The following is an 11,011-nucleotide window of genomic DNA, read 5'->3' as shown; positions in this document are numbered from 1 at the left end:
ATAATATAATATAATATAATATATGATATGATATAGTATAGTATAGTATAGTATAGTATAGTATAGTATAGTATAGTATAGTATAGTGTAGTATAGTATAGTATAGTATAGTATAATATAATATTTACTCAGGAAGGAAAGAATTTTTAAGGATAATATTTTGAATGTTGGTTCTATAGGAACATGATGAAGATGTCACAGGAAGCAGTGTGAAAGTCAGGCTGTTAGGCAGATAGGGAAGATAGGGCTGGGAAGGAGCTCTAAGAGTGGTGCTTTTCATGGTCTGGCTCCACTCTAAAAGCCCTGCACTGGCCCCTGGCATTAGAACCTGGCCTCTCTCTGCTCTCACCTACACTGGTCTCGACAGCCTTTTAATACTTGTAGCTCCCACAGTCTGAACCATAAAAATGGCTTTTTGACCATTTTGTGCCTCTTTTCTTTACAGGATTATATGTTCTTGGAGAACAATGACCATCTTAAATTATATCTATATAGTGTTTGGCATTGTGCTGGGCACATAGTAGTTGGCTAGTAAATAATATATTCTCACTTTAATTTTTGGAAAAAGCATAAAGGAAATTAACTTTATGGCAGGATACATATCATGCTTGGTACTCAATTTTAACAATTATTTACCCCAGACTTTTAATAAAAACCAAGTAACCCATTTCCATAATGCCTAGTCCATATACATGTGACCCTTAAATGATGCAGGGGTTGGGGGCACTGACCCCCGCACAGTCAAAAACCACATATAACTGCTGACTCCTCTAAAACTTAACTATGGTATCCATAGTTTCAACCAACCATAGATCAAAAACAGTAACTGCAATGAGCAGTTGAGAAACCTCGATTGGAAAAGTGAAAATACTGTTTTTGATCCACGGTTGGTTAAATCCATAGGTGCAAAATTTGTGGATATGGAGGGTCAACTGTATTGAAAAAAATCTGTGCATAAGTGGACCCACACAGTTCAAATCTGTGTTGTTCAAGGGTCATCTGTATATTTCCACACATAATGGTGATCTGGTAATGTTTTATTTATTCCATGTCATTGGTCATCTTTTCTAGGATATTGTGTAAGGTGAAGAGCTGGTACCTGGATATATACTAATATGTTTATGCATATGTGAGATGTTTATTTATTGCTAACAAGGTTTTTAAGAATATATAGTCACATTTTAATAATTGTAAAGCCAGAGACATACACCCGTTGCTTCTCTGGCCATAGTGGTGAAGAAAACACCTTCCTAGACAACAATTTGTGAAAAAAAAAAGGTAATGAAAGCACATGCTTGAGTTAAAAGGGTACCTTCTTGCTAGTTGATCTACTCATGGTTACTTGGTCTACTTGTGGCTAGTTGGCCAATTTTACCATTGCTGAGTGATCTCAGCAACTTAATACACATCCAACTATTCCTTCCATAGATCTTTTTTGGTCTGAAGTTTTTATAGTATAACAAGTTTGATCTGCTTCAATCTTTTTGCTCATCAGTGAGGTCTCTCTAGTAGAGTAAAGGTCTCTCTATTCCCTTCTAATGCCCTTTATGACATCAATTCTATCCTGTAATCCCATTTGGTTCTATATAGTCTTTTCAAGCCATAAATAACCACTAATTCCACACATTGACTTTCTTTCTACTCTTTCTATACATAGTGGTATAGATGAAATTACTGGGGCTCTTGAAAAAGAATAGTTCCCAGTAGTAATGGGAGTCTGAGCTTCAGTTTGCCTCTTTTAGCACACTACCGTGCTTCTGAAGCAGTGGAGGAAAAGAGAAAATACTAGGTAGCAGGCACCACTCTTATCTTCAAATAGAGATGGGAGGGAGTGTTTGTGGCTTCTTACTCCAAATAAGAAGGTGGAGAAGTCTCTAACAATGCAAACCCAGGAGTCCAGGAAACTCACTGGGCATACTTTCTCTTCCTTTGCTGATTTCATATGTGTTTTCTCATTTCTTCTATACAATGCCTTACGAAGGAGATAGTTTTAGTCCTGTTTTCCATATAAGAAAACTGAGGCGAATAGAATTTAAGCAACCTGCCAAAGATCAAAAAGCTGAATTAAAGCCAGAGTAGGAATCATTTTTTTCCTGATATCTAAGTTACAGCTATCTCTACTCTACAAGGGCCATATTCCATCCCACAGTTTTAATTGTTTCACATCTCCAACCTTTTTTCTTTACTACATTTTTAGAATAACTGAGTTTATTTATTCAACAATTCACTCATCCATCCATTCATTCAATAACTCTTTCGAGGTCATATGCTGTGCCAGTAATCATGGACAAAGCAGTATACCTCATGGAATTTATAGTCATATTAATAGACATATATTTACAAATTGTGATTAACATAGGAAGGGAAAAAGGACAGGGTTCTATGAAAGAAGATAACACAGGTACATAATTTAGTATTATCAGGGAAGTTATGTTTAAAAGTTTCCTAAAATATGCCTAAAAGTCAGCCTGGTAAAGAGTAGAGGTCAGAATATCACAGGCAGAGGAAAGAGGTTGGGTAAAAACTCTGAGGTGTGGAAGAGCTTTGCAAGTTAGAAAAACTTAATTAAAGCAAGGAGGAGAGCAGTTTGAGATGAGACAGGAGAGAAGTTCTTGCTGGCCATTGTAGTGGTTTCAGAGTTTAATCTTACAGACTGTGGGGAAGCAGGGCACTGACGTGATCACATTTGCTCTTTAACAGGTCACTCTGGCTGCTCTCAGTGAAGAATGAATTCAAGCCCAGTAAGCAATGAGGCCATTGAGACAGCCATTGCAACAGTTCAGATGAGAAAAGATGGCCGTTTGGGCTGGTGACAGCAGTGGAGAGGAGGCAAGAAGCTGGCAGTTCGAGATGTATTTGGCGATAAAATCAGCAAAAGCTGATGGCGAATTTGAACAAGGAATGGTGAAGAGAAAAACCTGATGAACAACAACAACAACAAAAATAGCTCCCAGGTTTTAAAATGAGCAACTGGGAGGAGAAGTTGGCTAAAGTGAAGGAGACTCAAAATTTAAGTTACGTGGTTTGTGATTCCCGTAAAACATCCAGTTGAAAATGTCAAGGAGCCAGTTAGATATGGATATTTAGCTCAAAAAGAGGTTTTAGTTGGATTTAATAATTTTGAAGTTATGAATTTGGAAGTTATAGTCATGTAAATATTAATAAAGCCATGTGATTGAGATTACCTAATAAGAATTTCAACTGTAATGATAAATTGCATTGATTGAGTGCCTGGCTCACTATGTGCAAGGCACTTTTCTAAGTACCTCATGTGTATTTAATTCTCCCAGCAATGCTATGAAGAGGGTACAATTATTACCCCTATTTTTATAGATGATGAAACTGAAGTATACAGAAGCTAACTAACTAACCCCAAATCTTACAGCTAGTAGATGGAGGAGCTACGTTTCCAACCCAGGCAGTGTGGCTCCAAATAGTACAGTGATAAGGTTAGCTGAGCTCTGAAAAATGGCAACAATAGAAAAGGAGAAGCTAGAAAAAGAGCCTGATCAAATATTCCAGAGCATAAGAGGTAATCAGGAGAGTGTGGTATCATAGAAACCAGGAAATGACAAAGAAGAAATCATAATGCCATATCAGATACTGCTAATGTAAAATGAGGACCGAAATGTATCCTTTGGATTTAACAGCAGGGAGGTCATTGGTGACTGGGGCCAGGGCAATTCCAATGGAGTGATTTGGATGGAAGAGTGATCTGGATGGAAGTCCAATTGCAGTGAGCAGAGTAGTAAATTGGAGGTGAGAAAGTATAGTCAGCAGGTTTAGATATATTTCAAGGAACCAGACAATAGGGACTGGAAAGATGGATGGTAGCTGAAGGGGGACCAACAAGAAAATATATTAATATGGTAAGTAACAAATCATGCTTGAATGCTACTCAGAGAGATCAGTAGAACAGGAACATACAAGGCAGAGTTCTCAAGGCTCCTGGATGGGCAGGCTGGATGGCATCCACAGCAAACCCAGTGAAGACACTGGCCTTTGAGGAGGGGAGGAAAGGAGTAGATGGTGCCATGTCTGGAGATTTGCTGATGTGAAACTAGAGCAGTTCCCATTTTTCAGGGAAGTGTATGCTCAAGGTCATCACCTGAAAATGAGCTGTTAACATAAATGTTATGTATAGTAGACATGACTAGGGAAAGCTTTTTCGTTCTGTGCTATCAAGGGCCTATATGAAGTACACAGATAAAAGTACAGTTGAATCACTATACACTAGGTGCTGATATTTTCACCCTTTAAACTCATGGGTTTTAAAAAGATACTTAGACCAGACGGTAGCCTGCAAGCTCCTTGAATGGAATTTTATCCTACCTGGTATCCCAAGTTCCTAGGACAAAGTCTGTCACCAAGTAGGCCTTTAAAATATTTGATGTATAAATGAAAGGGGAAATATCTATTTAGGAATTAAGTATTTTATCTAGATACAAAATCATTAGTAATAGCTGCCAAAATACATGAAAAGCATTCATGAAGATTCTGCAGTTCTGCAAATAAAAATGCTTAGAAATGTTCTTAAAAAAAAAGAAAAATAATTTTAAAAGACTATAGCATAATTCTGTTTGTTATATTTTAACCACTGCTTTCCATCAGGAACTATAATAATGGTGTTAAAAAGATGTGTGTGTCTTTTATTTGGCACTTTTATCTTGAAGGAAGACAACATTTTTAGGAAGGGCTCAATTGTCTGTAATATTCAAACTCATATTTTTTTTAGGAACTTATTTCCTGTGTAGATTATTTGGGCTATTTGAGTCCTTCTTTCAATTGCTAACTGCTATTTGCCTCTTTCTTAAACCTCTGTACAGGAAATGCAGGAGCTGGAACTGAGAAAACTCAATAAATCTCTTTATCTATTAGTAATTCTAATGAAACAGTCACAAGAAAGAAGTAAAAATATATGACTAAAATGAAGGTAGGAGAAATCTGTGGGAATTATCTTTTTGTTGTCTACAACCATGAATCTTTGAGGATTGAAAAGGTAGTCAACAAATCATTCACTGACTTAAGTATAAAGAGTTGGAATTCCATCTCTGTCACTAGCATCTCTCTTCCTCTCTATTTAATACACATGTACATACACACACGTGCACACAAACACACACTCATCAGTGATATATACATTAAATGATGTTATTCAGATAACAGTGCTAACGATTCTTACCGTTTACTATGTAACCTGGTGTATAGATAGCATGACTTCCTGAATAGAGTGGGCTAGGGTGCTTTTGCTGGGAGTGTGATTGACAAGCACTTTCAAGCTGTATCTACCACTTACAGCAAAGGAGAAAAAATACCTCTAGTAAATGCCACCTTTTTTTATAACATCAGCACCTCTCTCTATATATATAAAAATTAGTGTCAACATTTGTCATCATAGTTGATTACTAATATTTAATTAAATCATTAAAACTAAGATTTGCTCTTCTTATTCTACCCCTTTTAGTGTATGCTGTTATGGTCATAACTATTTATGATATTATCAGGTGTTTAAAAATCCAATGGCTCTGTACTTTCTCCATGTGGTTCTTTAACCTATGAAAAATTATTTTTTAAAGGTGAATGAGTTGTGCCTGCTTTCGTGCAAATAGAGCATTTAATAATCACCTTTAGAGCTCTCTTTCTTGTTATTGAAAATAATACTAGTTTTTCACAGAAACCAAGCACATTTTTTAGTTTGTTTATAGTCATAAATCCTTTTGAGATAAAAGCTATTCTTTCCCCAGGAAATACATAACAGAGATATATATTCACATAATTTTAAAGGGTTTATGAACATCCTGAAGCCTGATTTAAAAAAAAAAAAAAGAACTCCTGATGAAAAAAACCTTTACTAGTTGATAAAATAATGTGAAATCATTTCATTTCCTCAGCGGGTGTATGGAAATATTGTTCTAGATTAGAAGGAGCTCACCAATTTGGAGTTTGACAGGTTTTGGTTCCATCCACTGCGCTTTGCTTCAGGAGGCATTCTAAAGGCATGGACAGTGCTAGACTTCTCTCCTTTTGTGTTGAACCTCAGAGAGCAGCTCAGTTCCAAACCAAGTGCATGACTGAATGACAGGAAGGCCTAGATTCCAAGGCAGCAGGGAGATACAGCTTAGCCCAAGTATAGATCACATTCACTGTTCAAGTGCAGGTGGCCACACTGGGCAAGCAGCTTGTCCTCTTACAGTCAGTTCAGTTCTCATACCACACATGCAGCCTCGTACTCTAGCTTTGTACCATCACTAAAGTAAGTGCACTAGAGTCTCCCCTGCAGAGGTAGGGCTGCTCCTTAACATGAGAAAAGTATGAGTATATTTAATTAAAATAAAAAGTGCTAAGCAACTTATGATCATAGTAGGTTTAGAAATTGTTTTTATGTACTGGAAAGAAATCAAATCGTGGTATTTAGTGTTTTAATTATAAGTTCTATCTTTGTTGACAAATGATTAAGGGAAATCTCTCTATGGCACGTTTACCACTGCCACCTCTTTTAATCACTGAATCAGAAAGAAATGAGAAAGAACACTGGCTTGAGTGTCAGGGAACTTGGTTTTAAGGTCTGGCTCTGCCACTTAGTAGCTGTGAAATAAATAATCGATATGAGCCTCAGTTTTTTCATCTGTAAAATGATAACATCTCACAAGGTTGTTGTGATGATTTTTTGAAAGTGTGTATGAGAAAGTACATTTTAAATTATAAAAGATTCTACATGTATAAATTTTATTATTGTTTATTAATTTTATTTAGCAGATAAATACTGTTTCCAATATAAAAATAAGTATTGGACAATACATGTGCGGTAAGTATTGGGGGGAAACATCTAAATTTCCACTTTGTGCTTAAACAATCTTTTTAATTATCTTTTTCATTAGAGTATAAATTTAGACATCAAATAGATAAAATGGTTCCAGGGAATAAATATAAAAGGTTATTGGTTATTCAAATGATCTTTCCTAAGTTAGCTATATTTGTTCTCCTGTAGACCAGGAACATTCTGCAAAGTGCATTTTTGGATCAAATACAAAAAAATGAAAGGTGTGGCCATGGATGAGCAATCATGAGAAGTTCAGTTGGATCCATCCCAAACAAAACAAGAGGACTTCTCTGGTATCCCTCTAAGGTAGACCTGAACTAAAATCCCTTAAATGAACTTTTGTTTCGCAAATGTCATACAGGCTTGCCATGGCAAAGATACTAATGGGTTGCCAAACCTAAGACTCTTGAAAAAAATTATCTTTGAAACAAGAGGGAAGGAATATGATTTTATTAGTAAATCAAACACTTGGGATTGCTAACATAGACTTTGAGGTCCATTATCATTCTGAGAATTTAGCTTAGGAAAAAGTAGAGCAGGAAAGATAAAATGACAAAGGTTAAAAGTCAAAAAAGTTAGCCAGAAAGAGCCCAGGTGCTCCTGTTTGCCCATCTTGCGATGTATGGTGAGAAGGCTCTGAACTGTGTGCAAAAGGAGTACTTTGAAGGGGGATTTTGTTTTGTTTTACTTTATTTTTCCAGTGGTGGGAAAATCTCTATCTTGATTCCACTAGGCTTGCTGGCTTGACCTTCTTGTGATCAAACCGCATATGTAAAAGGCACTTGGCTAAAGAATAGTCTAGGGTCATCTCATGAATTACAAGTTCAGTTTCCAATTTTCTCTTCACAGTTGGGTTCAAGAATTAAAAATGGATTTACTGTCATTGCATCCCCCTTCTTGGGTTTTCATTTGCTATTTTAATTGTTCATTCTGATTATTTCTGTGAATAGTAAAGCTGATAAACCTTAGCAGAATATGGGTATGTCACAGGAATTTAGAAACTCTTTCTGCATGACCTCACTATGTGAGTGTGGCCATTGTCACTGGACAAGTGGAAGCCAAGACCTAGGTGTCAAGCAACTTTCTCCCACTATTTTGCTCATGCACAGTCCCTCTGAGGAGCCTCATGGAGACTCTTTTCTCAAGTTCACATCTGCTTTCCTGGTGCAGTGAGACCTATAGCTACTTAGCGTATCAGTGATTCTGTGAGAAATTGAGAATCTCATAAGATTGGATGAGAAAAATAATTGAATTGAAAGAATTTAAAAGATAAGCATAATATTGATACTGCAGCATCATGACAGCTCTTGAGAACATGAAAAATGACATAACATTCCATATTACCTGCTCCATCATCAAAAAATTTCAATGTAACAAGATGTTCTGTCTCTGGCTCAATTGTAGCAGTTACATTTGCATAAATCATCATGGGATGGGGAAAGTGGGCTGGCTCCTTCTACAAAGGCTTCCACGATAGCAGAAGGCATGGCTGAGTGGGAGGCGTGAGAAGTCACTGTCATTTTCAAGGCTTGAAGAGAATGGTGGGTATCGTTCAGTGTGTAAGTCCAGAGCCCGGACTGCAAAACAAAGGCTTTTTGTTTTGTCAAATGTGAAGAAAAAAAATCAACCCTTAATTTTAAAAGCATAAATCTAAGCTCCTTGGGTTTTGTTCTTGTTTTGTTGATGTTGCATTTTCTAAATTACTACAAAAGAGTGTCAGGAATAGTAATATTGGCTAAGTGATAACTAAATTCAATATTTACATAGCTCTCAGAACATAACCCATTTATAGTGTTAGGTACCTCTTTAGGGAATTACACCCTGAATTCATTTGTGGGGAAGGGCACATCTTGATTCACATTTTAGAAGATATAGATAACAGTGTTTCAAAGCTTCAGAGTACTTTGCAACTATTAATCAGAGCCCCTTCGACCAAAGGGAGGTTCAATATTTTTATTCCTTTTATATAACAAAGAAACTTACAGCAAATTTCAGTGACCAATTATGATTTATGTGGATAACCTGGACTAAAAGTCAACAGTATCTTTCCTTCCCTCCACTCCCCACTCACCACCTCCAATGCCCAGAAATATCAAGCAACAAAACCCATATACACTACTACGGACCAAGAAAAAACCCATATACACTACTAGGGACCAAGAAAAGGAACACTATTTTTAATAGGTCAGGATTTTACAATGTCTACATTGAATAATTTCTAGAAATATTGCTAAATACCATTCTCTTTTGCCTAGGCTGCCTGGGGGAAAACCGGCAAAAGAATGTCTGAAAGAAAAACGTTTAAACTACAATGTAGCAGAAATTCATTCTTTTGATTAAACTGTACATAAATACTCCTTTTTTCTTCATTCCTGCGGCTGTTCCTTCTAGAATCCTGAAAGAGGAGGAACACAATTGAGCAGGAGGAAGAAGAAAGAAAACAATAGGTTACTGTGTGACTCAGTATGGAAAGTTAAGATGCCACCACACCTTACCCAGCCTTCTTCACTGGGATTCATATGTTTTACCATTTTCCAGTGAAGTCACAATTTAAGGATCAAAATAATTGATTGATTGATTGTAATTATAACATTAATAACAGATACATGGCTGGAACTGCCGCATCAAAAACTTCTCCATGAGTGTAGTAAGTCTTTCAATAGAGACTAAGAGGTTGGGCAAGGGCAGCAAGAATTGGATAAAGTGTCCTTGGCTCTTATGCACAGGTATGAAAAGAACGTGATGAGTTTGGAGAAAAGTTAAGTAGGAGCAGAAGCCAGGGTATTTGGGACAAGGGTTAAGAGATAAGCTTGGGCAGAAGCCAGAGATAAGCTTGGACTTGGTATATAAGAGTAACCACATAAATCTTATCCTGAGACCACCAAAGAGTTTCAAATAGGAGACAGATTTGATCCAATTTGTGCTTCAAAAGGATCACCTGATAGCGGTGATGAATGGATTGGAGGGATGCTAGCCCAGAGGCAGGGAGGCTGAGCAAAGGCTGTTTATAGTAATCTGAAGGGAAGGAGGGCCTCCATTGTCGAGGAGGGACTGCATTCAGGCAGTGAAAAAGTGGATCTGATCAATTCACCACCCTGCCTAGAACATTTTCTGGTTCCCTTTAGTATTCAAACTCCTGCTTCCTTTACTGCTCTACAGAGCTCTTGCTAAACAGGCTTTGGCTCCTGTTTATCTGTCTAGCCTCAGCATGCCCTCCACTTTTCTTCTACTAAATCTCCACATTACATGCTACTTGGTTGTTCATCCACAGCAAAAACTACTTGTAATTTTATGAAGAGCCATATTCTTTTTCTCTGAATCTTTCTGTGTGCTGTTCACTCTGCCCAGAATGTCAAGTGTATAGATAAGTATTCTATGTGGATTTTGTAAAGAAAAGTAAGCAAAAAGATTATTTTTACTACATAAATATTAATTTCTACCGTTGAAGTGAGAAGGCTTTGGTATCCATTATTTAAAGTTTTGAACATACCTTAGTTGTTCCCCTTAAATTTTTAACATTCACAAAATGCTCTCATAAATTTAAAGTAAAATTTTGATATATCAGAATGGGATTTCCTTTATACAGTGCATTTAATTATGTGATTCAACTAAAAGTCATGACTATATGTTGTCATGACACCTACCTTAGCAGTTCCTAGAATCCAGAGACGAGCAGTCTACAAAGCTTGATTGATGATAAAATTATCTGTGGGATATTTCCTTCCATCAGGATCAAATAATACAATCTCAGGGAGACCACTGGTCTGCCATATGACTAGAAAGGTAGTGTCATTGCCTACATTGTTATGCACAGTCACAGTGCTTTGCAATTGATGGTGAGGTTTAACATTCTCACCTGTACTTTCAAGCTATTCAAGAGAATACATAGGTGAAATTTTCTAGTGTATGCAGAATCATTCCATCTTTTTTCTTAACTTTTGTGACAAAAGTGAATTGGAAAAAATAAAAATCATTTAATTCTTATATGTACTATATTTACATAAATCATTTTTCACATAAAAATACTTTGCCAAAGCAAAATATAGTATATTATATAAATACAGTAGATATAAAATATTTTGTTATAGCTAATACAAGTGTCAATTTAACAGCATTTAATCATCATGTATTCACAATGGATACAAGTCTGTAAATAACTTTGAAAAATTATATTTATTAAATAAATACATT

The 11,011-nt window shown here is 36.4% G+C and overlaps 1 protein-coding gene across 1 annotated transcript in view; it reads right to left on the bottom strand.

The window, feature by feature from the left end:
- Window positions 1-11,011, bottom strand: part of CLCA2 (chloride channel accessory 2) — a 31,617-nt gene that overhangs the window by 2,531 nt on the left and 18,075 nt on the right. The window contains 6 exon segments of the mRNA XM_015595076.1: window positions 1,978-2,041; window positions 5,183-5,224; window positions 5,227-5,352; window positions 8,165-8,274; window positions 8,276-8,397; window positions 10,465-10,689. Coding sequence (XP_015450562.1) covers window positions 1,978-2,041; window positions 5,183-5,224; window positions 5,227-5,352; window positions 8,165-8,274; window positions 8,276-8,397; window positions 10,465-10,689 — 689 coding nt within the window.

Source organism: Pteropus alecto, unplaced genomic scaffold, assembly GCF_000325575.1.
Source record: "Pteropus alecto unplaced genomic scaffold, ASM32557v1 scaffold25, whole genome shotgun sequence".
Lineage (NCBI taxonomy): Eukaryota > Metazoa > Chordata > Mammalia > Chiroptera > Pteropodidae > Pteropus > Pteropus alecto.
This window is presented reverse-complemented; position numbering and strand designations above follow the sequence as displayed.